This window comes from Cimex lectularius, unplaced genomic scaffold (assembly GCF_000648675.2).
Source record: "Cimex lectularius strain Harlan isolate CLEC.00 unplaced genomic scaffold, Clec_2.1 scaffold201, whole genome shotgun sequence".
Taxonomy (NCBI): domain Eukaryota; kingdom Metazoa; phylum Arthropoda; class Insecta; order Hemiptera; family Cimicidae; genus Cimex; species Cimex lectularius.
This window is the reverse complement of record NW_019392805.1, coordinates 16620-43897: the sequence shown is the minus strand read 5'-3', so window position 1 is coordinate 43897 and position 27278 is coordinate 16620. Positions and strand designations below refer to the sequence as shown.

The 27278-nt window shown below is 34.5% G+C and overlaps 1 protein-coding gene across 4 annotated transcripts; it reads right to left on the bottom strand.

The window, feature by feature from the left end:
- Nucleotides 1-374: 374 nt before the first annotated feature.
- On the bottom strand, nt 375-27002 carry LOC106673166 (branched-chain-amino-acid aminotransferase, cytosolic). 4 transcript variants are annotated; one of them, XM_014405186.2, is made up of 10 exons: nt 26275-27002; nt 26165-26222; nt 7932-8000; nt 4348-4407; nt 3929-4138; nt 3618-3848; nt 3055-3243; nt 2881-2995; nt 1976-2130; nt 375-730 (listed from the first exon to the last, which is right to left on the bottom strand). In XM_014405186.2, exons 2-10 carry the CDS (start codon nt 26207-26209, stop codon nt 542-544), a joined length of 1263 nt encoding a protein of 420 aa, XP_014260672.1. In that variant the 5' UTR covers nt 26210-26222; nt 26275-27002; the 3' UTR covers nt 375-541. The 4 variants fall into 4 exon arrangements, with proteins under 4 accessions (XP_014260672.1, XP_014260673.1, XP_014260669.1 ...); XM_014405187.2 differs by having other exon boundaries at nt 26165-26215; XM_014405183.2 differs by having other exon boundaries at nt 26295-27002.
- Nucleotides 27003-27278: the final 276 nt, after the last annotated feature.

Here is a 27278-nt window from a genome sequence, read left to right as displayed (position 1 = left end):
TACATTTTACAACACATTGTAAAATATTTTTATTGACGTTTTAAAATGTGTCAGGCACATTTTTTTATTTATAAAATTCAAAAAATAATTCAAATTATTAACTTTTACAAAATGAAATTCTAAATTAACTTTTAAAATATATTGTTTAATAAAATGTTAATTATTTATATAAAATAATGTTACTACTACAATTAAATTAAGTATATTCTTCTATTTTTTTTCCAATTTGATAGTATTTAATTTAACAAATTTCAAATATTTACAGAAAACATTTTAACCAAGCTGTAAAAATTGAAAATAAATAACGTTGACGATTTTAGTCTAAAACATAGATTACTTTTTAAAGTAAACTATATTTTATTTTCTGCTTAAAATTTAACATATATTCTTCATTTTTGAATTATTATTCAATCCAATCATATTTATTACGTATGTAGTTTATTCCTTTGAATTACAGTTTATAAGACGCATACGTATTTACAACTAGTAACAAGTACAAACAACGTTTATGTAGCAGGTATTTATCCTTCTTCTGAAATCACTAATCAATCACTCGAGCCCAGGGGTGATCTACCATGCCATACTGAATATCCGTCAAAGCTTTTAATAACCTAGTGCATATCGGATTTTCTTGTTGCATAGTCGGTATTTTGTGCAATTTCCCTCTGAAATGTATTGATTCAATCGGACTCACTAGACATGCTGTTCCTGTACCAAATATTTCTTCCAACTGAAAAAAAAAAAAAAAAAGTTAGTGTGACAAAATTTAACAAGCTTTTTTCCTGATTATTCTGAAATATTGTAGTACTTAAAAAAAGTTTGTTATGTTCCAATACTAGACTGCGAGAAAAATCTTTGTTGTTGATTTAGGTGACTTAGAGGATTGTCAGGAAGGGTTCGGAATTAAAGGTGTTGGACTACGAGGTAAGGATGAGGATCTAGAATTTTATGAAGATGTCTTTTTTGATTTCTTGCATTTTCGAGAACAAATGTTTGAAGGTCTGTGTGAGTTGTAAAGTCGGATACGAAGTAGGGAGCTTGGCCATTAGTTTGAAGGATTTTGGATTGGAGTAACTGGTTCAACGGTTGGTTGAACTACACAGTTCAGTTCTGTAAGTCCAGATTGGTTGTAGTGTATATAGATGAGGCAGTTATTTTGCAATGAGAGTTTTGATCTGTTGTTGTCTATTGAGTAGTTTATGTCGTCTGCTCAATTCTATTCTTTGAAGTCGAGTGTGAGTGTTCAAAGTCTTTTGTCGGTGTAAAGTCTAAAATAACAGACATCTGCGTGGATAGTAAGGCTGGATATGAAGTAGGGAGCTTGGGCATTGGTCTGAAGGCTTTTGGATTGGATTAACTGGTGGGAGTGCTGGCTTGGAGGTTGGGACGCTTGGTTGAACCCCACAGTTCAATTCTGTAAATCCAGGTTAGTTGTGGTATATGTTGGCTTTTGTTGGTGTAAAGTCTAAAATAGCATAGAACATTGAAGGATAGGTTATTTACTGAGATTTGGTTTTGTTGAAGGTATGTGTGGATTGTAAGGTCGGATATGAAATAGGGAGCTTGAGCAATGGTCAGTTGGATTTTGGATTGGAGTGACTAGTAATTTTTTGGTTTTATTGAGTCTGATCCTCCATTTCTTGAACTATTCTTTCAAACATGAGATGGTCCAGGAGGTTTCTAAAGGCCACTATTGGGACTGGGTTTGCTAAAAGGCGGTATTGGGATTGAAAGAAATGTCTGCAGTGTATTGAACAGAGAATAGGACCAAGGATGCTTCCTTGTGGAACACCCGATTTCTGTGTTGTGGATGGGAGAGAAGGATATTCTGGCACTTGAAAGTACCTATTGGTACATCACTTGAGTTTCCATTGCAAGCCCAAGTGTCACACTTGATCGCAGGCTTATGATGATGATTAAACATGGAAGTCCTGATTAGACTTAGAAAAAAGTAAGCAATATATTCATTACTTACCGAACCGTCTTCCAAACCACTCAGCACTTCACCCATTGTCACATCCCTTTCGGTGACTTCAAATTCATTCCATTCACGTGCAATTTCTAATATCGAGAGTCTTGTAATGCCAGGGAGAATGAGACCATTCAAAGGGCAAGTAGCCATCTCTCTCTCTGCGAAAGAATAAATAAACATTGAAAAATACATTATTTTAATTCAAAAAATACTCAACCAAAATCTCAGGTTTAATTATACATTAAAATACTGTTATATATATATTATATACATACAATTTATAATGAAACAACTTGAAATAAAATGGAAGAATCATGATCAACTTTCTATGCAATCACGAAAATATAAAAAGTTGATGAGAACAAAAGGAAGAAATGAAACATTTGGCCAGTGCTTTCTCAATTATTATACAGATCAAGAAACAAAAAAGAAAGACCTGTACCAAAAAAATACTGGCAAGTTAATAATTCCCAATTAAATTGAAATTATTGAAACAATTAATTTAGTAAAAAGCGATGTACTCTTAACGGTAATAATTTCACAAATAATAATGAATAATTTATACCAATTTTTCTGTTATAATTTTACTATTAAATGAGCCAATATTAAGAAAATTAAGGAGTTGATTTGCACCGTTGGTGCAGGACATGTGCACATGGACTTAGGGAATAAAATTGTTCCATTTGGCACATAACTGTTATTAGAATTTAAAAAATACTATGATTATACAATTTTAAAAGTATATTATTATATATTAAGAGGCTAATTATATTAAAATTTTAAGGGACCAATTTTATTAGGATTTTTAAAATTGATGATGCCTTGAGAAAAATGAACAACATTAAGTTGAAACCATTTTCTGTTACAAAAACAAGTTTTTTTTTTAAACAATATTTAAATTTATGTACCTCCATTTTTCTTCCTGAATACCATAAACAAGTTCATGGTTCCTGCTTCAGTTATCTGTAGATCTTCACCGTACAACCACAACACCTGTTGAAGGCCCATGGAGTCGGCTTCTCGCTAAAAATTATTTAAATTAAATTACGCAAAAATTAAAATAAATATACAATTTATTCAACCTGAACGTGAATCGTTGGGGCATAGTTTGAGCCCATTTTTCTGTCTCCGACTCCTCCCGGCCATGCTCGCGTATACTGGGGATCTGCAAGGAGCGACACAGGTGCAAGGGTTGCCCCGAAGTACGGCCCTACCGGGCATAGGATCACATAGAGTAAAGCAGAGGTTGGCACTTGCACACCTAAAGTAGGCTAAATGACAAAATAAAATTAATAAATGATTGTTAAAATAAGAATTTGATTTGAAAAGAAATATTGATCTAAACATTATCAACACTTAGAATTACCAGTTTACCCAGGATAAATTTTAAAATTTAAAATATTTACATTGCATGGTTAATGACAAATCTTTTATAAAATGTTACAGTTATGTACTGAATTACTATACTAAAATAAATCTCACCCATCTAGATTCAACATGACAGTAATTTTTATTTTCTTAAAAAAAGTAGTAAATTTTGGTGTTGAAATATTTATTCAAATATGTTTTAACTTATTAATTGATTTACCTAATTACACAATATAATTATTATTATGTATTTTCTAAGCTAACAGAAGAGTTGTACCTCAGTTCCTATAAATGTCGGCCTTAAATAAAGACTTGCTGCTTCTGAGTGCGGTACCCATTCTTGATCTACTTCAACCAATCTGCACATACATTTAATCAGTTCTTCTGCGTCAAACTGCGGAAGACCTGACCGTGCTGCAGACATATTCATTCTTTCCATGTTAAGCTCGGGTCGAAAAATCCTAATGTGTCCATCCCTTCCTCTATAAGCTTTCATACCTTCGAACAGCTAATAAATAGGGCGAACATTATACAAAGAGCATTTTTTTGTGTGTTAATAACCAAAAGTTTCGATTAGTTTCGATTTACCTCGATTGCGTAATGCAACACTTTTGCCGCTGGATGAAGCGAAATGTATTCCATCGGGCATATGATAGGCTTTTGCCATCCTCCAATGCTCTCGTGGTATTCTACTTTTAGCATATGATCTGTAAAATGCTTGCCAAATTTAAGAGCGCTTGCCTCAGGCTTAGACTGCAATCTTTCAGGTGAGGCCAAACGTACTGTTATGTCTGAGTACTAAAATAATAAATAATAATAGAGAGAGATCAAAACTGTCAAGTACTTATTAGTTTTTCGTTAATTTTTTTAACAGACACAAATATTTGGGAAATTTTTTGATCTGGGACTCATGCAATTTACTTATGTATTATTTCAAAATTTTTTATAGCGTTCACACAATCCTTAAATTGTGTCTTCTTTTAAAAATAATTTTTGCAAATACGTACATAAAACATATCAGGAGATTTCGTCTTTTGCATTGCACTGGCATCTCGTTCCTTTTTGTTCTAAAACAGAAATGGCATTTATGAAATTTTATAGGTAAAAAAAAAGTAAAGTAATTCCTGTCGTACAGGAGGGTTTAATGTACAACTACGCATTGGGAGTTGCGGACGAGGGGCCAAACTGAGTGGTAGATAAGAGTTAGACGCCTTAACCAAAATGTTACATATTAATAATTAAAACATTCACACTAATAAATACATTCACTTTTCAACACACATTAGGACTATAACACTATTGACCACACCACACTTATTGGCAATGTGTTACACTCCTTGGCAATGTTGGGACTGAAACTACATTCTAAATAAGTTATAAATTAATAAGGGGAAAAAAGGGCCAGAGGCGACGGTGGGAATCGAACCCACGACCGCGGCGTGAGAGTCTCTCATGCTAACCACTCGGCTACCGCGGTCCCCCGAAATAAGTTGAAACAATTTATTGAAAAATTAATTATGCCAATTTGTAGATATCTGCAAGTTGTCTTGTCCTGGTGATGACTTTAAAATAGCTCGAAAGCTTGGCAGATAACAAGTGAATTTGTTTTTCATCTAGACCATACCAAGATACAAATTATTTGTTAGTGTGTTGAGTTTGGATTTAGGAATTAATTGCAGTGGGGGCTGAAATGACCTAGCTGCAAATAGCCCTTTGTCAAAACCTTGGCGGGTTGGATAAGACCGAGATCTGACCCCAAACTGCCAACACTAGTGGTGAGTGATTCTTGAGGTCTGGTGTTAATTCATTGTAAATTAAAAGCTAGCATTGCTGGTGGATTGCGAAAAGTGATAGGCTCAACTCTGCACACATGTGTATGTTTGTACATGTATGTGCAGATCTGACCAAACAGTAATAAATACAAACCCATTGCGTTGTGGTGTGGATCTGCGAGTCTGTGAATTCGTGCTGAACACACACCGCACTGAGTTCATGCATAGGGTCTGTCTTCATTTGCGAGTTTGTTAACTACTCATATTACTCGAGTAAAGACAGACGTGATGAGTGACCCAGTGCTGATTCAGCATAAATCAATTTATTGTGCTATAGTGGTTTTTGTTTGTATGTCTGTTTTTCAAACTCTTTACACAAATTTCCAATGTAATTTGTGAAGTAAATAAAAACCCAAAGCATTTTTGCGTTACATGAGACTAAACAAAAAGTTGTTAAAGGATTTGGATTTTCAATAACACCTCAAATTGTCCACTTTTGTATATACATTTTTCTTAAAATAAAATTAAAATACTAGAAAATATAAAATAATGAAAAGAGTAAATAAAGCACTTTATTTTATTGGATGCTTTCAGTTTTTAAATTGTTTCTTTAGGTGGGTCTATGCTGTGACTATTCACGATAGACGAATCTAAAGAAGGGGCCAGGTTCAAGGGCAAGTCGAACAAATCAGCCAATTCACGCGACCTCTGCTTATTTACTCGTTTGCCAAATGGATCTGGTTGGATGTCCATTCTTTTGAAATGAAGTGTTAAAATAAGTTTGATTTTTTAAAATAGCCAATGCCAAATAAGATCACTTGGCTCTTTCTTTAACTAATTGATCTCTTGAGTTTGTTTTTCTATCCCTCCTCTAACAATAATAATTTACTTTTACTATATATTCATATGTACTATCTATGTTTTAATTTTATTAACTTTTACATTTGGCCAGTTTGACATTTTACATTAAAGTCCATTTGGATGTTGAAGTCCATACAATTGAGAGATGTACCCAGTCCAATCTGACCAAAGGGTACAAAAACAAGAATATAACTATCAAAGCATTAAGCTCAAACATCATTAGATCAAAGAATGTGTTGAATTGCAAAACTAAACTAAATAGATTAGGTATGCAAAATAAAGTCTGCTGAGACTTAAAATAAGTGGAAGTAGATGGCAACGAGAGGGAGACTTGCAAGGAAAGCCAACAAAAGCTGATAGATCCTGAGCTTCTGTGTCATTGGGATTGACACTATCAATGAGTGTCTCAGACAAAAAGACAAAATCAAAATGAAAAAAAGATGAAGAAATTGATGGAGGAAAGGAACAAACCGTGGCTGACGGATTGGTAAGGCGGAAAGATAAAAAAAATTAAAATAAAAATAAAAATGAAAAACTTAAGGGATTTTGAATGAATTTGTTAAACGTTTTCTAATTTGTGTGAGAAACCGAAATAGCGCAATTGTTTACTTATTATTTCATCATTCATACTTCATATTTGAAAAAAGAAATTAAAAAAGCAATTGCACCACTAAAAAGGATATTAAATGGAGTACGTTTTCTGAAATTTGTTGGCCTCTTGGTTTGGAAATAGTACTTTAGAATCACCATAGTAAGTTTTGCAACTTTGAAAAAAATTTTTTTTTTCAAAGTTCTCGCAACTAAAACGCATATTTAACCAAAGTTTACAAGTTTAGTATTTGATGACAAATTACTGGAAATTTGACGTAATTTTCAATGGTATCAACGGTGATCATTGTTTATATGAAGAAAGGTCGTGAAATCTTAAAAAATCAGAAAAAGTGGAATAACTCCGAAACTGTTGAGATTCGGACCATAGTTAATCAGGGCTTTTTGGTTCCATTTTGAATGTAGAATCTACTGGCAAAGTTTGTAACACGAATAGCTGAACACCGTGTATATAAATTTAAAAAAAAAAAAAAAAAAAAAAAAACGAAAAATATACATATTAATCGACCGTAAAAAGATTTATTATGCAAATTGCATTTTTAATAACTTCTCTTATTGAAAATAATAATCGACCTTATTTTCAACAAGTTGTTATTCTTCCTGTTTTAAACGTTAATAATAGTTATGTAATCGAATGTTTCTTCATAGCGATCAAAACAAGTCAATTATATTTTGAAACTTTGTTCAGTGGGAAGGGGTGAGGGAGGTACTTAAATATCCAGCTCACCTTCTTTTTTACGTCCAATTAATATCATTCTATCGTTTTTAAGGCCGATTTGAGAGGGCGGGTAGAAGAAAGTGAAGAAAAAGTAGACAAGGACGAAAGGACACATTAAAGGATACAATAAAAATAATCCATAATGGAATAAACAAACAAAGGACAATTGAAACCAAATGAATATTATAAAAATTTGTAAAAATTATACCTAACGTTTTTATTAAAGAAAAAAAATTAATATGTATATTAGAGCAATAAAATACTGTTTGAAAATGTTTATCTGGAAAATAATACATGGATCAGCGTAAAAACGCGATCAAAATTTGAAAACACTTTTTCTGTTTTTGAAAGGTATTTTTCCTTTTAGGAGGTTCCTTTTGAGGTATTTGTACGCTTCTATAAAAATAGGCAAAGTAACTTTTCTTTTATTTTAGGAAGATAGCCTGCAGATATTTCTGTTACCCCCCACCAAAAAAAAAAAAAAAAAAAAAAATCGCAATTTCCGATTTATTGCAGGGTGGGAGGTCAAAAGGAAAGAAATAGATCTGCTTAGGAATGTGTTCTGAAAATGTTTTATACCTTTTTGTTATTAGATTAGGCGATTAGATTTGTTTTTAAGTTATCAACTTACCGCGGGACTGTTGGCGTAGAGACTACAAAAACTTCTGGTCTGGAAAGCATTTTTCGTTTTGAAAATCAGCTGGAACAGAAAAGAAAAAAAAACACATTTAATAACTCAATTTTTGTAATATTTTGAGCCAAACATTCTGCTCTTTCTCAGTGCTCCGAACTAATTTATTCAGCGGGATGGATATTGGGATTACAGAGTGCTTGAAAAAATGCATACATTATTATTGCATACGCAAAACGTTAAACCTATAAAAATGCGTATATTTTTTTTAGAAAATCAGTTACAAAACTTATTTAACATTTTATTCATTGCTTCTTAATATTATCATTCATTTTTAAGCAGTGATGAAAGGTGAGAGATTCACTGAACAAAAAATCAAAAAACAAAACAGCTGGTCTTGGCCTGCCATATGCCTCTCGCTCTCACTCACTCACCCACTAATTCTCTCTCCCTCTCTTAATATCACTCACTCTCTCTCCCTCATTCACTATCTCTCACTCACTCTCTCTCTCTCTCTCCTTTTTTTTTCTTATGTTAAGTGGAAGAAAGTACGTGTGACCTAACTTTGCGTGATTAAATAATACGTTTAATCAATCAATCTCATTCTCTCTCTCCCTCTCTTAATCTCACTCACTCTCTCTCACCCATTCACTATCTCTCACTCACTCTCTCTCTTTCTCTCTCTCTCTCTCATTCTCTCTCTCCCTCTCTTAATCTCACTCACTCTCTCTCACCCACTCTCTCCCTCTCTTAATCTCACTCACTCTCTCTCACCCATTCACTATCTCTCACTCACTCTCTCTCTTTCTCTCTCTCTCTCTCTTTCTTTTTCTTCTTCTCACTCTCTCTCTCTCTCTCTCTTTTTCTTCTTCTCACTCTCTCCCTCATTCACTATTTCTCTCACTCTCTCTCTTTCTCTCTCTCTCCCTCTCTCTCTCTTTTTCTTCTTCTCACTCTCTCTCTCTTTTTCTTCTTCTCACTCTCTCCCTCATTCACTATTTCTCTCACTCTCTCTCTTTCTCTCTCTCTCTTTCTCTCTCTCTTTCTCTCTCTCTCTCCCTCTCTCTCTCTCTCTCTTTTTCTTCTTCTCTCTCTCTCTCTCTCTCTCTCTCTTTTTCTTCTTCTCACTCTCTCACTCATTCACTATTTCTCTCACTCTCTCTCTCTCTCTCTCTTTTTATGTTAAGTGGAAGAAAGTACGTGTGGGCTAACTTTGCGAAATTAAATAAAAAGTTTAATCGTTTAATCAATCGGTCTCATTCTCTCTCCCTCTCTTAATCTCACTCACTCTCACCCCCCTCACTCGCTCACTAAGTCAGTCACTCTCTCCCCTTTCCCCCGAAATAATGTTTCATTTGGTTCCTTGAATATTCTTAAATATTCAACCTCTTCGACCTTATTATTATTTTTTTTTAAATGTGTTGAATTAGATTTGCATTTTTCGATATGCAACGTTGCTACACATCTTTTTATTTTTACAATTATCAGCAGAATTAGTGACGAATAAGCGGGTTGAGTAAACACGTTTGGGTTGTAATCTATTTTTTCTCTCTTTGTGTCATATCGTCCTATTACCGTCTGTTTAGGGCTGGGGGTTCAGCACCTACGACGATAGAAAAGAGGCTAACCACGATGGATAGTGGCAATCAAAATGGGCGAAAATGTTCAGAAGATTTCGGCTTTGAAGACGTCTCAATAATAAAGACGCGTAGAATAATCAGAAAAATGAATAAAGACTAATAAACCTTACATACATTTTATTTTAAGAATCTGAATTTCGTGTGGGTTCGATTCTCGGCATCTTTGATAATCTGAACTGCGAAAGCGTGGAACAGGCAAGACCCTCAGCCATCTTTTTATAAATACAACATTCTAGTTTGTCATAAATTGTTAAACCAAAAGCACGTGTGGAGATGTGAAAATATAAACCAATAGCACGAGGCTTGGAATCGAAGGCCCGGGAAAACGCCTCACCCACCCTCATTTGCTAAATCGCCAGAGAAACATCGCAAGATATACTATATAAGATACCATCATTAGAAAAAAACATGAGAAAGCTGAGCATAAATAATAAAAAAGACTATTTCAACGACTCAAAGCCTGATATTATAGCTAAAGACACATGGATGTTTATCTAGGCCAAGTGATAAGTTTTAAAGACGGAATTAAATAAAGAAACTGCAAGAAGTCGTGGAAAAAAATATTGGATATTAGGAAAAGGAAAAGTCTCCAGCCCCGTCATCGCTTTAACACTCACTTAAACAACATAGATTCAGATTAAAGGTACGCATAGACGGGAAATAACACAGAGATCTATGCAAATGTTTGAAGGAAAAACTGAAGAACTCAGAAATAAAACGAAAAAGTAGTGTATAGAAATAAGAGGTTGATCCTTGTAGTGGAAATGGTCCGATCAAGCTGAAGATAAAATCGAATAATTTACTGAAACACTATAAATGAAGAATAGATAGATAGGAGGACTTGAAGAACTTGGTAAAAAAAACGACAAGGAGTTTGAAGCATAAAGCCCTGAACAGGAAAAGCTGGCCAACTTAGGTAAGTCGAGCAGTATAAGTAACTCTTATATTTAGTGAAGAAAAATTATGTATCTTACTTATTTTATGCACATATTTGAACTATGAAATAGTGAACTGTGAAATTTGTGCTTTATTTACAGCTGAAGACGGCGAAGTGCGTCTGATAGATCGAACCAGCGAGGATAGGCAGACCAAGTATGTATAACGTTTGGATTTGGATGACAGTTTTAGAATGACAATGGAACTCGCGCTTCGCACTCGCATATTTTCTCCGCTTCATGGAAAAATATTGAAACATATTTATTTAATCTAACATAATTTAACCATTCCTAACTACCAGATCCGAAATCCTCTCCCATTAAACATTCCATTCTGTACAACCAATTCTTTAAATTGGTTACGTTCTCAACTTAACCATTTTCAACTTAACCTAACCTAACCTAATCCGTTCCTTGTCAGTTTTGATTAAAAAAATTAATAATATTAATATTCAAAATAAAATGAATATGTTCAATTTAGTATGGAGTATTTCCTCCTCTTGCGTTGATCACCGCTTGCATTCGACGTGGCATTTTATGAGGTTTTATGTGTAGCGCTGTGGTATATTTTCATACTCCTCCAACAGCGCCATTCTTAATTCCTGCGAATTCTCTGGCATGACTGGGCGACTTTTACCCACTTTCGTCCCAAAGGTGTTCGATACGAAGCCCGTTCCAAGTATTCACCAACGATCCTAGCTGTGTGGGGCCTGGTATTGTCATGCATAAAAATAAAACCGCCGCCAATTGCCAATGCGAAACTTAACCGAGTTGTTCTGCGCCTTGCCAGAAAATCTGGACAAGTGGCACACTTTCTCGCACATAATCCGGTTTATGAAAGCCTTCGCCTTACAGTGCGTAAACTGACATTAAGATTTCTAAATTGTTGAAGTCGTTGCTTGATCTCAACAGTGGTAGAATGTCGATAAATAATAACAATAGAACAAACATCTCTCTGAGAGGTGACCTGTTCCATGCATTCTTGAGTAACCTCTAGTAACTTGGTAGCGATGGAAGACCCTTCCGACAGCTGTTCTGGGAATGCTAAGCACCCTGGCCACATATGCTTAACTTCTTCCATCTTCTAACAGTGCTATGATTCTAGCAGAATCTGTATCACTTAAAACCATCACTCAAACAAATGTGAAAACTAAAAATAATACTAGTTAAGAAAATCAAACCACCGTAAAAAAGAAGCTTTACAGAAAAACCAACAAAAGAGATTTGACTATTCAAAAATTTATTTACAAAACCCAATTTTAAACACAATTACGAGATTTTATCTTTGTTTTATTTACCTCTATCTAATCCTTTAAAACGGATCTATTTTTGTAAGATAATCAATGGAAGTTTGTCTAAGAGATAATTAAAAATATTAAGGGTGGCCACTTTTATTGCCCCTGAGGGTAAATATAAAAGCAGACTATTAACAAAACACAAAAAAATATATGTAAAAAAATAATAACAATGAAAAGTATTTTGAAAAATGTATATTTCTATTTTAAATATGTAAGTAAATGTTTTTCTCTTTGATAGTGTAAGTTTATATTGTTGATTGAATGTTTTTGTTTTATTTTTCTGTTGGTCTTTCCTATTCCTAAGGAGATTTTTGTACAAATAAGAAAAAATGTATATAATGCCATTTTTCTGTCCGAAATTGGATCACTCAATTGGATCCATTTAATAATGATAAAAATAAATTACCTAATCTAACCCAACCCGTTCCTAACTTAACCAGTCCTTACATAATCGAACCCAACCAGTTCCTAACTTAACCAGTCCTAACATAACCTAACGCAACCCGTTCCTAACTTAACCAGTCTTAACATAACCTTACTCAACTCGTTCCTAACTTAACCAGTCCTAACATAATCTAACCCAACCCGTTCCTAACTTAACCAGTTTTAACATAACCTTTCTCAACTCGTTCCTAACTTAACCATTCCTAACATAACCTAACTCAACTCGTTCCTAACTTAACCATTCCTAACATAACAACCCAACCCGTTCCTAACTTAACCAGTCCTAACATATTTTGGTTAGTCAACCATAGTACTGTTATATTAATGTTATTAAAAATAATTATAATAATAATTTAACCATTCCTAACCTAATCCAACCCCTTCTTAACTTAACCGTTACTAACCTAGTGTAGCCTAATCCCTTTCTAAGTTAACCATTCCTAACCCAACCTATATGCTCTTTCGGGAACGCAAAAAATTTGTATATTCGGTCCAAAAACATATTCACGTTAAAATGATCGATATCGATTAAGGTTCAGGCCCGCAGACTACACGGAGGAATCTCATAATACCGTAAGAAGTCCTTGTTCAAATTAAATAATGAGGTAAAAATTTCACGAGCAACGTGCTAACTTAGTGCCTTATACGTTTTAAAGCCCGGTGATCGTGTGACAGCCAGGACGGGATAATTTTTCGAAAAAGTAGCCGTGCGAAGGCGTCCTTTATTGTAAAACTGCCCTGCACTCCTCCACTTCTCCCAAAACCCACGTTGTTGAAACAATGAAACAATTCCCTCCTAGAATTCCCTTTGATTTGGCCAGAGAGCGAATGATGAAGGTGAGTTTTTTCTTTTCTCAATGTTTAAACTCTTTAGATTTATCGGATCGTTGATGTTTAATGCAGTCCAAGTTGGATTCAAATTTAAATTGTATTTTGTGAGTGGTGCTCATCGTTCAAGACGGATTTGCAATATATGAAAATTTATTTAAAAAAATCGTTTAAAAAGTATGGACGTAGAATTGATCCTGTTATCGCTTTGTAATCAAAGGAGGCCATTTAAACTCTTCATACCGACGAAAGGTCATCAAATCAGTACGTATCCGTATTAATTTACATATTTTAATTATACGGCCGTCTTATGTAACCTTTACATTGCAAGAAGGAAAAAAAACCATCCGTCGATAACATTTTATCTTCCTTGAGAAATCACGCGAAGGAAAAAGATTGTGGTGTCATCCGGTCAATTTCCATTGCATCAAAAAATCCCGATTCCGTCACAATAATTTTCAAAACGTGCCTTCAGTCCCGTGTCACGTTATCGTTCGATGATAAGTTGTCATTCGGTCAATCAGTGGAAAAGATCCGGCTAGTTTTAAAAGGCAAACAAAACGAACCACACCTCAGAAATCACCCGAAAACAATAAAATAAAACGCCAAATTTTAATTTCACTATACCTTTATTAAACATTATTATGTAAGATTTTTGAAATTGGAAAGGAATACTTTTTTTTTAAAGAAAACAAAAAACTTGATATCTTACAATCAAGGATTATCGCTTCTCCTGGATGCCTAGAGATCCATAATGAAACTCAGCGTATTTTTTTATTAACCCATCAAATCGACAGCTTAAAATGTGTTTAAGTGGAATCCAATCACTGAGGCGATAAAACCAGGCACTTCAGTCATTTTGCATAAAGCTAGGGATTATTTAATATGGATATCGGTCCAACTCCTCGTTTAACCAAATTGGATGAAATCCTTTATATGCCTGACAGTAGGCTTGTTTCAAAGAAAAATTAACGTACGTTACAATTAACAAAAAAAGAAAGAGAGAAAGATTGAAAAGGAAGAATAAAGTGAGAGAGAAAAGGAGAAGGAAAAAGAGAGGAAGAAATAAAAGGATAGGAGGGATAGAAAAAGAGCGAAGAAGTGAGAGAAAAGCAGGGTAAGTGATAGAGATAAATATGTACTTAGAAAGGTATATAATAGAAAGGTTGAGAGAATAAGTGAGTGGGGGAGAAAGAGAGAAAGAGAGAGAGAGTGGGTGAGTGAGTGAGTAAGTGAGTAAGTGAGTGAAAGAAAGAGAGTGTGAGAGACAGAGAGAGAGTGAGTGAGTAAGTGAGTGAGAGAAAGAGAGAAAGAGAGAGAGAGTGGGTGAGTGAGTGAGTGAAAGAAAGAGAGTGTGAGAGACAGAGAGAGAGTGAGTGAGTAAATGAGTGAGAGAAAGAGAGAAAGAGAGTGGGTGAGTGAGTGAGTGAGTGAGAGAGAGAGAGAGTCATGTAAAAGACCAAGACGAACTTAGGGATGGTTACGCTATACGAATTTAAAACCTTTTTTTTTATGTGTGGTGATTAGTGACCGTTAATCGATAATTATTCAGAAATCGTGAGATGGACCGCATCTCACGATTTCTGAATATATTTTTTTAAATATTGAATCGCACATCTCCCTTCACTGCTAAAAAATGAAATGTTAGATCTACATTTTTCCTATGTTAAATTATTACATACCGACTGCTTGAAAATGAGGTCAAAACATTGAAGAAAATATTAAATAAATTGAAAAAAGATGATTTTTATGACAGTATTCTAATAGCTGCAGACAGTTAAAGTTGAGAAATAATGATGTGCATAGTCGAAAAACTATGAAGAAATAAAGTTTTATCTAATAACCATAAAATTGTTATAAATAATTCTAATAAATTAATTTTATTGCTTTTTTATTTATTTATTTTTTTTGTGTGTGTGTACGATTGTGTATGAAAAGGAAAAAACTGACAAAAGGACGAGGCAGTGGAAGTCAGCAAAAGCACGGAGAATCTATACAACCTGTCTCCCTACGTAAACGTTATCTCCATTATTTTTCAAACAGGACTTGTTTACAAACAGATCAGGAAGAAAGGAAAACAAGAACCGCCGAGAAATCAAATTTAAAAAAATATTTTACATATTGGACACAATCCAGGCTGTGATAAAGGGAAGTAAAAGTTCGCAAACATCTTGCAAAACTGGTTTTCAATCGAAATTGCATCGGGGTAACTTTTTCGCGGATCAAAGAGCAACAACTTTTACTTTTCTTAAGCGAAAATACATTGCGTAAGGGCGTTCGTGTAAAAATAAAAAGTTTTAACGATTTATTGATTTATTATTTACTACAACTAGATAATAAATCGCTATTGTTTGTCCTTTTTTTGTACTGCGTTATTTACATCGAGACCTCAGAGGATTTACCATTTCTAAGACGATATCACTTCATTTGAAATAATATAACTGTTCACGACGAGTTTCTTGTAAAGTTTTCGTGATTTAACAAGTCTTAAAATATTCAAAATAAACAGGGTCTTTAACTGGCTTGAGAACTTAAAAGACCTAAAAAAGAAAAATGACATACCTAGTAATAAACTATAGTTGAAAAAGTAAAAAAAAAGTTATAGAGTGCTCCCCCAGTAATCCAAACTAATCACTGCAAGGTGGGTATTCGGATTACAGAGGGTGTTACAAAAGTACGTTAAAAAAAATCAACAAAACACTATTATTGTTGCATACATAAAACGATAAACCTATTTAGAATAAATTACACAGTCAAAATAAAAAAACAATCTTTTTTTTTTTTAATTTATTAATTACTATTTAGAAATTCAGAGGTGCGGTCTGGTGTAACGTAGGTTTAGAAAAACATTTTCTTTATAGTGCCACGTTTCGCACTTTATTGAGATCATCTTCAGAGCACAAAGTGTGTTTTTTCTGTAAACACCACACATTTTTATTTACTTAACATTTTCTTCATTTCTTCTTGCTATTTTTCTCTCATTTTTAACAAGTAGGTATATTATGTTTACACAATACAAATTGGAAACCGATCTAACATTTCTTTTTTTTAGTGTTGGCGGGATATGAGTGATTCATGAATAAAAGAAATTCAAGAAAATTATATTCTAGGATGTTCTTGATCTTTCATCTGACTCACCCACTCACTCACTCTCTTTACGGATCTCACTTTTCACTCTCTTTCTCACTCACTCACTCGATCTCTCTCTCTCTCTCTCTCACTGACTCTTTCTCACCTATTTACACTCATTCGCTCGCTCACTCACTCTCTTTACGGATCTCACTTTTCCCTCTCTTTCTCACTCACTCACTCGACCTCTCTCTCTCACTGACTCTTTCTCACCTATTTACACTCATTCGCTCGCTCACTCACTCACTGGTGTTTCAGTGGTCAGCATATGACCCAATTCCGCGACATTAAGACCGCATTCCTTCACTCCCTTTCTATCACTCTTTTTTCACTCATTTGTTTCCCTTAAAATTCTGACTTGTATAATTTGTTTTTTCAATTGGGAGTACTGGAATGTTCGGTGTACCGATGTTCGGATTAGGGAGAGATCACTGTACATTTGCAATGGTACTTACAACTTTCTATTTATACTCAAATTTTGAATCAATTGCGGTCAGAATTGTCGAACAATACGAGGACTTACTTATTAGGGGCTGCAATATGGCTTATGACCAATTTGCGCACTCCTGAATGGATCGGAATTGGGTGGAAAATTGCAATCACATGGCTTAGAAAGTACGAGAATCGTTCCCAAAAAGGAATACCGGTTTTGTGTTGTGAAATTATTGAATTATTAATCATTTGTACCGATAGAAAGCGAACATTGATGCCATCAACAGATGCGAACTGTTTTTTCCCTGCTCCACCTTTTATCTATTTGGCAAAACAGATTTATTCATGACTTGTTGGAACGTTTTTTTTCGCGGGTAAATATTGTTTTAACGTTGGCAAACAATATTGATAAGACGACAACACGTCCTCTCTCAAGCTTTGGCAAAGAGGCAAATTTGGCGCGGGGAGAAGCAAAATTCATATTTGGCTTTTTTGGCAAAAAAAAAAAATCGACTGAGATTAAGCTTAAGGGAATTAAATACAATGAAATACATACAAATTAAAGAAAGTGAACAAAGGTTTACAAAATTAAATATTATTACAGCCAGGTAACATACACCTATATTTTTCCCTTAAAAGGTATGTGTGTGTGTATGTGTGTGTGTGTGTGTGTGTGTGTGTGTGTGTGAGAGAGAGAGAGAGAGAGAGAGAGAGAGAGAGAGAGAGAGAGAGAGAGATAATGTGTATAAATGAATAAGTAATGAAGTAATAGGTAAGAGAGTAAGTAAAAGAGAAAGAGAAAGATAGTGTGTGAGTAATTGAATAAGTAATAAGTAGTAAGTAAGAGAGATAGAAAGTGAGTGAGTGAGAGAGAGAGAGAGAGAGAGAGAGAGAGAGAGAGAGAGAGAGAGAGAGAGAGAGAGAGAGAGAGAGAGTACTGAAAGGACAAAATGAGAGTGAGTGATAAAAAAAAGACTGTCAATCGCTATTTGTAGGAACGAATAATATATTTGATTAAAAATTAATTCCTCTTTTTGTGCAATGTGAAATACGTAGATATTCTATAAAAGTGTTCCGTATAAATTGCTCGTATATACAAAAAATACCTAATTTATGTTTAAATGTGTTTAATCACTGGATAAAATTTGTGCAGAACGAGTTTTATCAGTTTGGAAAAAAGTAAATGTAAGCATTACTAGGCTGGCAATGGACCTGACACGTAAAATACACGTTAAATACACACGTATTTTTTTAACTCTCATTAACAGAAAAGAACCATTTAAAAAGGGGGTTCCAAAGCGCAGACATGCAAACTTACAGACTAATCTGATAATAATAATTTGTAATATGAAAATGAAAGGGTTCTTAGTTTTTGTCAATTCTCTTCATTTTTGTTGGAACTTGTCTTTATTCTTGTCGCTCATGGATATTTGCAAACCTTAAATTTGAGTCTTATAACAGTTCAGCGTGAACTGTTCTATGAATTAATTAATTCAAACGCCGCAAAATCTTGGTTGAACGACCCCGATCGCCAACGCCTCGGTTGGCCTTCGGGTTCAAGTTATCTATTATACTATGGGCCTCTGAGCAAATAAAAAAAATAAAAAAATAAAAAAAAGATTTCGCTTCGCTTTTAGTCTATTTTTCTAGGCCCGTTCTTTTTTAAAAATTCTTGATTTCAAAAAAGAAGAAGAATCGATTGCAGAAAAAAAAAACAGCAACGTGGAATCTGCGTGTTTGCCGCTAGGGTTACACGTGGAAAAGAGTCTGTCGTCCTCCCGGTCTTATCGCCAAAGCTCTGCAACCTTTTTTTTCTTACAAACGAGACTTGTAAGCTCGGTCGGAAATACAAATGGCGATAAAGGAGGAAAAGGCGGAAGAACGCATTCCAGCAGTCTTTCTTTTTGAACGTGTGAGAGTGTGTGAGAGAGAGAGAGAGAGAGAGAGAGAGAGAGAGAGAGAGAGAGAGAGAGAGAGTGCGCAAATGAGTACGTTATTATGTAATAGGTGAGTAAGTAACTAAGTGAGTGAGTGAGTGAGAGAGTGAGAGAGGGAGAGGGAGAGGAGAGGAGAGAGAGAGAGTGAGCGCGCAAATGAGTAATTTATTATGTAATACGTGAGTAAGTAACTGAGTGAGTGAGTGAGTGAGGTAGTGAGAGAGAGAGAGGTGGTAGTGTGTCAGTGTGAGGGTGAATGAGTAAGTGAGAGAGTCTTTCTTTTTTAATCCGATCCATTGCTAATTGAACCTCTTAACCCATATTTTCATTTTTGCAAACCACTATTTGACATAAAAAATACTGTCGGTCTATCCTGAAGCTCGAAAAGCTGAAAATGTCTAGTTAAGGACAATTCGGACTTAACTCTCCTAATTATATTTAAAACTCTTGATAGCCAAGTTTTATCATCGGCGTGGGAGTAGTAATGGATCTTGCGTATCGGTCGAGTACGAAGAAGTGGCGTGATTTCAGGACGAGCCCCTAAGATAGAGGCGTCGTTCAAAACCTGATCTCCCGTTCGTAAAAAAAAGATTCAAGCTCTCGATCCTTGTCGACCGTTCGAAGGCCATGACCTAAGCCTTTCGATTATGCTGTGAGCTGCTGAACACATCGGGTCTCTTTGGTCTGTGGAAGTTGGAAAACCCAGGCTTTAGTTCTTCTCTAATGTCTCAATGGTGTTTAAAAATCGGTTTTTAAGGTCAATAAAAAATTATACTGACCTCAAGAGAATCAAACTGTAAACACATTCTCGTGCCGCTGCAATTCAGTGCGTCGAGCGTTTTAGTAAGCATTAAAAAAATGTTAAATTTAGAATTGTAGATAAGGTTGGATATGAGGGAACTACCGTCAGTAATCGTTTGTTAGTATTTGCTAGACTTATGTCAAGTAGGGTTCTTGTACGTGCGTTAATATCACCAAGATCGCGAAAGTGATTTCAGTCGTCTGTTTAAAAAAAAAAAAATATTTTTAAAAAGAAGGGAATATACACATGCCATGATCATTCATGAGACAAATTTTTGATTTAACCACTCACGTGGTCAAGGTTCGTTATAAACTAATATGGAAAAGAAGAAAGAAAAACGAAAATTTATATTGTCATTGTATAAAAACAAACCAAATAAAACAAAAAGGCCTAAATTATACGCCTGAAAATGAACTTATGATTTATTAGGTAATAAACGACTTCAGTGAGTATTTTTATGTGCTCAGATGTGTTTTGATAGGGGAAAAAAGACATTTTTTGTGTTTATACAACGCACAGAGAGCGACAGACATACCAGAATGATAACCGTTATTCGAAGGGATTTTACAGGCCAATTTGTTTGCCACATGCTAATCCACGATGTGTCTAATGGAAAAAATAAAGCTTATCATCTAAATTTACTGGAATTAATGTAGAGTTAATCTTCTTTAAGGTCTTTACTAGGTGAAAGAAGGACAAAAGTGTTGGAATCACCAAGCTTTCGGCAACATTATGTTGCCATCATCAGGGCCTATTTANAGACTTGTAAGCTCGGTCGGAAATACAAATGGCGATAAAGGAGGAAAAGGCGGAAGAACGCATTCCAGCAGTCTTTCTTTTTGAACGTGTGAGAGTGTGTGAGAGAGAGAGAGAGAGAGAGAGAGAGAGAGAGAGAGAGAGAGAGAGTGAGAGTGCGCAAATGAGTACGTTATTATGTAATAGGTGAGTAAGTAACTAAGTGAGTGAGTGAGTGAGAGAGTGAGAGAGGGAGAGGGAGAGGAGAGGAGAGAGAGAGAGTGAGCGCGCAAATGAGTAATTTATTATGTAATACGTGAGTAAGTAACTGAGTGAGTGAGTGAGTGAGGTAGTGAGAGAGAGAGAGGTGGTAGTGTGTCAGTGTGAGGGTGAATGAGTAAGTGAGAGAGTCTTTCTTTTTTAATCCGATCCATTGCTAATTGAACCTCTTAACCCATATTTTCATTTTTGCAAACCACTATTTGACATAAAAAATACTGTCGGTCTATCCTGAAGCTCGAAAAGCTGAAAATGTCTAGTTAAGGACAATTCGGACTTAACTCTCCTAATTATATTTAAAACTCTTGATAGCCAAGTTTTATCATCGGCGTGGGAGTAGTAATGGATCTTGCGTATCGGTCGAGTACGAAGAAGTGGCGTGATTTCAGGACGAGCCCCTAAGATAGAGGCGTCGTTCAAAACCTGATCTCCCGTTCGTAAAAAAAAGATTCAAGCTCTCGATCCTTGTCGACCGTTCGAAGGCCATGACCTAAGCCTTTCGATTATGCTGTGAGCTGCTGAACACATCGGGTCTCTTTGGTCTGTGGAAGTTGGAAAACCCAGGCTTTAGTTCTTCTCTAATGTCTCAATGGTGTTTAAAAATCGGTTTTTAAGGTCAATAAAAAATTATACTGACCTCAAGAGAATCAAACTGTAAACACATTCTCGTGCCGCTGCAATTCAGTGCGTCGAGCGTTTTAGTAAGCATTAAAAAAATGTTAAATTTAGAATTGTAGATAAGGTTGGATATGAGGGAACTACCGTCAGTAATCGTTTGTTAGTATTTGCTAGACTTATGTCAAGTAGGGTTCTTGTACGTGCGTTAATATCACCAAGATCGCGAAAGTGATTTCAGTCGTCTGTTTAAAAAAAAAAAAATATTTTTAAAAAGAAGGGAATATACACATGCCATGATCATTCATGAGACAAATTTTTGATTTAACCACTCACGTGGTCAAGGTTCGTTATAAACTAATATGGAAAAGAAGAAAGAAAAACGAAAATTTATATTGTCATTGTATAAAAACAAACCAAATAAAACAAAAAGGCCTAAATTATACGCCTGAAAATGAACTTATGATTTATTAGGTAATAAACGACTTCAGTGAGTATTTTTATGTGCTCAGATGTGTTTTGATAGGGGAAAAAAGACATTTTTTGTGTTTATACAACGCACAGAGAGCGACAGACATACCAGAATGATAACCGTTATTCGAAGGGATTTTACAGGCCAATTTGTTTGCCACATGCTAATCCACGATGTGTCTAATGGAAAAAATAAAGCTTATCATCTAAATTTACTGGAATTAATGTAGAGTTAATCTTCTTTAAGGTCTTTACTAGGTGAAAGAAGGACAAAAGTGTTGGAATCACCAAGCTTTCGGCAACATTATGTTGCCATCATCAGGGCCTATTTATTAAGAAAATATACATAATTAATATACATTTTTACAATCAACAATCAAAAACATCAGGGCATAATTTCCCAAAAAAGAAGAGAAAAAAATTTTCTCATCGGAAAAAACTAATGCAATGGTTTAGGTTATAAAGCACATGGCCAGCATTTGGTTAAATATGGTGAACAAGCCATCTATGTAAAGTAAGCAGGTCGATCTACAAACATCATTTCTTTACTGGAATTGTTTATTGACATAACAGTACTTAAGGCAGTACTCAACATCGGGGACTTGCTTTTTTTCTTCTCCCGATATGTTAAGTCGATATTTTAACAGGGATATGTTTTTGAGTTCGTTGCAGACATTTTTTGCGCGAACATCGATTTTGCATTACCGGGGAGTGCGCATGGGTTAGGTTAGGTGAGGTTAGAGTTAGGGACAGGTAAGGTTAGATAAGATACTTTAGGTTTAGGGACAAATTACAAGATTGTAGAAGGAGAAAAAACAGCATGAACTTATTCCTTATGCTCAAAAACTACATACGCACACACACACACAAACACACACACACACACACACACACACACACACACATCAAACGTTCCCCCTACCGATACAATGAAACTCTGATTTTAAAAAATTATAGAGAATTGTATATTTTTATTTAACGATTACAGTATTTTAACTGTAGGACTTTTTCACCAGATGGGCCCCCCAAAAAACAAAATGTGAAATATAATGTCATTTTATAAAGGTGTCTTGTTCAAGGTAGTTTTAATTCAACCTCGGGACATCTAAGACCGTTCAACGACCGGTTGTGGATTAGCATGTATGCAAATTAGACGGCCAAAAACTATTATTCCTTGGCGTAGGTTCCTTTAAAAAAGGGCTTAAAACAATACTTTAACCAATTTCAATCATTTTAGAAAAACAGGAACGCATTGTTTTCTGGTTTCTATTTTCTTTTTTTTTAATAACCCTTGCAAATAACTTTGGAATATAAATTTTGACTCGATTTTGCATTTATTGCATATTTTTTATAAATTATAATTATTTTGTGGAGGAGATGTATATTTTTTATTTTATTGGGTTGTCCGGAAAATAATGCAGGATTTTAAGTTTTCATTAAAAAAAATCTATATAAAATATTCTGTTTACGTTTACAGGATTACTCATTTGTATGAATGTCAACACTTATTAATCCTCTTCCAAATGATATTGTTTGTTTACCTCTGTAGCATTCCGCTACTTGGAAATAATTCAGTCATCCTTATAATGTCAAAGCGAGAATTTCGTACGATTTTCTTTTACGAGTTTAAACTCGGCCGAAGCGGAGCCCAAACGGCTAGAAACATTAACCAAGTCTGGGGCGAGGGTTGTGTTAATGAGTGCACTGTGCAAAGGTGGTTTAAAAAATTTCGGGAGGGAGATTTCAGCCTTGAAGATGAAGAAGGTCGTGGAAGGCCTTCCTCTCTTAATGATGATGTTCTGCGATCAGTGGTGGAAGAAAACCCCAAAACAACTGTTCGAGAACTTGCAGAGCAACTCAAAGTCAGTAAAACGACCGTCGCTGACCACCTCAAGGCGATTGGAAAAGTGAAAAAACTCGAAAATTGGGTTCCACACTCATTAAACGATCGCCAAAAAAATCAGCGCTTTGATGTTTGTGCATCACTTCTTTGTCGAAACAAAAATGACCCATTTCTGGCCAGAATTGTTACATGTGACGAAAAGTGGATTCTCTACGATAACACTAGACGTTCTGGACAGTGGCTCGACAAAGGAGAAGCTCCAATACATTTTCCAAAGCCCCCAACTCATCAAAAAAAGGTAATGGTTACGGTATGGTGGGCTTCATTTGGTTTAATACACTACAGCTTCTTAAATCCTGGCGAAACCATCAATGCTGAATCATACTGTAACCAAATTAATACCATGCATCAGAAATTGGCAGTAATGAAGCCCTCTTTGGTCAATCGGAAAGGGCCCATTTTGTTGCATGACAACGCTCGACCACATGTGTCACGTGTAACGTCACAAAAATTATTGGAGCTTGGCTATGAAACTTTGCCTCACCCACCCTACTCTCCGGACCTCTCGCCTACTGACTACCATTTTTTTAGACACCTGGACCACTACTTACAACACATAATATTCAAAAATCAAACGGAACTGGAAAATGCATTTATTGACTTTATCAATTCTAAAAATTCTGAATTCTACTCAGACGGAATTAATAAGTTACCAACACGTTGGGAGAAATGTATTGAGAGTATGGGAAATTATTTTGATTAAAGAACATTGCTTTAAAGTAACTAGTTTCTTTTTTTTTGTTTAATACCAAAATCCTGCATTATTTTCCGGACAACCCAATATTTAAGGCCAAATGATAACGTGATAGGTTTTGTACGAAAAAACACAGATTACTTCTAGATATTAAATATTCATGAAAAAAAATAAAAAATTCCACTGCCTCAGTCTAAAAAATATATATTTAATTTATGTTTATGTTTTTAAATTGACTCTTGCTTAACAGAATGTAGAAAAATGGTTTTCTTTGTCAATATTGTTCACTTTTGAGAATAACACGAAACTCTTGTGGACTGTTCTAATAAATTTGGAATCGAATGATTATAATTATTTCAAGTGGATCTGTAACTTTTTAAAATTCTATTTATGGTCAAATGATAGTGTCGTAGGTTTTGTATGAAAAAACCCAGGTTACTTCTAGATATTAAATATTTATTGAAATATAATATTTGCAAAATTGCACCGCCTCAGTTTAAAAAAAGTATTTTTTAAATTAACTTTCACAAATTAAAAAATGTAAAAATATGGTTTTCTGATCCAATAGTTGTCAACTTTTTGAAAATACCACGAATTACTTGTGGATTGTTGTAATACATTTTGAATCAATATATGACTATATGTTTTATGTGGATATATAATTTTTTTAAATTTTTATTTATGGTTAAAAGAGAGTGTAAAGACACGTTATTTCTAGCTATTAAATTTTTATCAGATAATTAAAAATTACACTGCCTCAGTCTACAATAATATGTATTTTAAATTGACTTTCACAAATAAAAAATAAATGTTTTTTCTGTTTCAATAGTGGTTGACTTATTGAGAACGAAATCCTTAGGAATCGATCTAATAAATTTTGAATCAATATACATTACATATATTTTTAAGTGGATATTTAATTTTTTTAAATGTTGTGGCCAAATGAGTTTGGTAGGCTTTGTATAAAAAAAGTTTAAAAATCAAATATCGACGACACAATGAAACTTTGGTTGTATAAAATTTTATTGTATTGCATACATGGAGTTTTTATTTAATGATCACAATATTTAAATGGGGCGAGTAGAATTGATTTGCTCAATTTTTAAGTCGATATTTTAATATTGATATGTTTTTGGGCTGGATACATGAATTATTTACGCGTTATCGGGGAGGGTGGATGGGTTAGGCTAGGTTACGTAGGGTAGGGTTAGGGACGTGTAAGGTAAGGTTATGTAGCGTTAGGATCAGGGAAAAATTTCAATATAGAACGGCTTTCTGTTTCAATATTGTCATCGTTTGAGAATAACATGAACTAATTAGTGATTTTGTACTAATAAATTATGAATCAATATTAAATTTATTACATGTACATCTATCTACATATAAATTATATATATTAATATATATATATTTTTTTTTAAATTTGATTTTAGGCCAATGGTAGGTTTTGTATCAAAAAGACCCAATTTACTGCTGGATATTAAACATTTAATTACAATTTTCACAGTCTCAATCTAAAAAAATATATTTTATTTATTTTTTTATTGGATTTGTCAGATTAATTTTTTTACGATTTATATTTCAATAGTTGCTAACGTTTTGAGAATGACACGAAATCCTTGGGGATATATCCTCCAATAAATTTTTGATCACTATGTATACATTAATTCATTATGTTTAGCGACCAAGTTACTTCTTTTAATTTATTATTCTTTTTTTGTAAAGTCTTGATTGAAATGTTGAAAAAAAAATTGTAAATGTTTATTTTAAGTGGATATACAGTGTTTATATGTTTTTTTTTTAAATTTTGTTTATGGGCAAATTAGCGTGTGGTAGGCTTTGTATGAAGACACATGTTACTTCTAGATTAAAAATTTCATCGTCTGGGAAAAAATGTTTATTTAAGATTAATAAAACGAATATAGGTTAAATTTAAAAAAAAATTACAGTTCCATAGTTTTGATTTTTTTTATGCGGTGTTAAATTAAAAAAAAATTCTATAGTGTCTCAGGCTTTTTTTAAATAAAATGTAACAAGTAAATTTAAGTAGTTAATTAAAAAAATATATATTTACATAAAATTGAACTGTACCTCTGTCTGAAGAAGTAGGCGATGAATAGGCGTGAGTTTTCCCATTTCCACCTGTAAACTTTTTTTTCAATGAAAACACTCAATTTTACTCCAAAACTTTTTTTTTTTACCAGCACAAGGCAAACCTTACTTTTAATGAACTTTCCAAACAAGTCGATTAAGCGAGAACGGCACTAAGTGTGATATCGTGTCACGAGGATCGGATCACACAGTCTGAAGGGGGGGTTTACTCGTCGAGGCGGCCTTTTTTCCACGGATTTTTCTCTTTTCCTCTCCCTTGTCAAAGTCGAAGAGGGCTGTTCATTCGCGAAAAAGCTGAGTATGTTAGAGTGAGATAAATAATATATTTAAAATAAATAAATAAATAAATATAATCCGTTTAGAATGGAATTAAATCGAATTGCATCCGACGCAGAATACTTGTGCCGAGGATCACGAGACTCCGTCCGTCATAAATAGTCATTTGAACTATTCTAATAAATTCGCAACACTATATCATTAGCCAATCGTGACGGTTTGTTATTTGTTATCTCAAGGTTAAAAGTGGCAATTACGCCATTGAAAGGCCAATCTGAAAGGACGATCTCATATTTTTATAACGTTTTATCATTTACGACCGATTAGCACCTTCTGTAACACTCCATTTCGCACGATTAAAACTGGAGTCGAGATTCGCAGGAACACTAAGCCCACAGACGGCAGGAGTCACGTGGAAGAATTAACCCCGTTAAAAAAAGTCAAACGTGTCCTTTTTATGATTTTTTTAAAATGAAATCGAGTATAATCGTTTAAACCGCCCGCCTAAGGAATAGCATCGCAGCACGGAACGCGCTTATCTGTATTCTGTATTTTCTTAAACCATTTCAAACCCTGAAAACGTAGAGGGGGCAGTCGTCCTTCGACACTGAGGAGGGGGCTCCGAAGTTAAATCCTGCACTTCTTAAGTACGGATTAACAAGTGTTTATAAACCGATCGCGATGTCCACGCACCTGTATGGCTGGATGTCGATGGTCGGCGTACGCCCGGTGAGCTGTCAATGTACTCGTATCTACGTTTTAAGACGGAGGGAGAGGAATTTGGCACCGGCTCCCGACCATCAACCGGTTTTCTCCG

What these genes read in the sequence shown, in the direction of transcription:
- LOC106673166 (XM_014405186.2), bottom strand. Translation starts at nt 26,209, where the DNA reads ATGGGAAAACTCACGCCTATTCATCGCCTACTTCTTCAGACAGAG. An exon ending in AATCTCCTGATATGTTTTAT is followed by an intron (nt 4,139 to 4,347) that starts GTACGTATTTGC and finishes TTATTATTTTAG; the next exon opens with TACTCAGACATAACAGTACG. An exon ending in ATTCAGGAAGAAAAATGGAG is followed by an intron (nt 2,131 to 2,880) that starts GTACATAAATTT and finishes ATTCTTTCGCAG; the next exon opens with AGAGAGAGATGGCTACTTGC.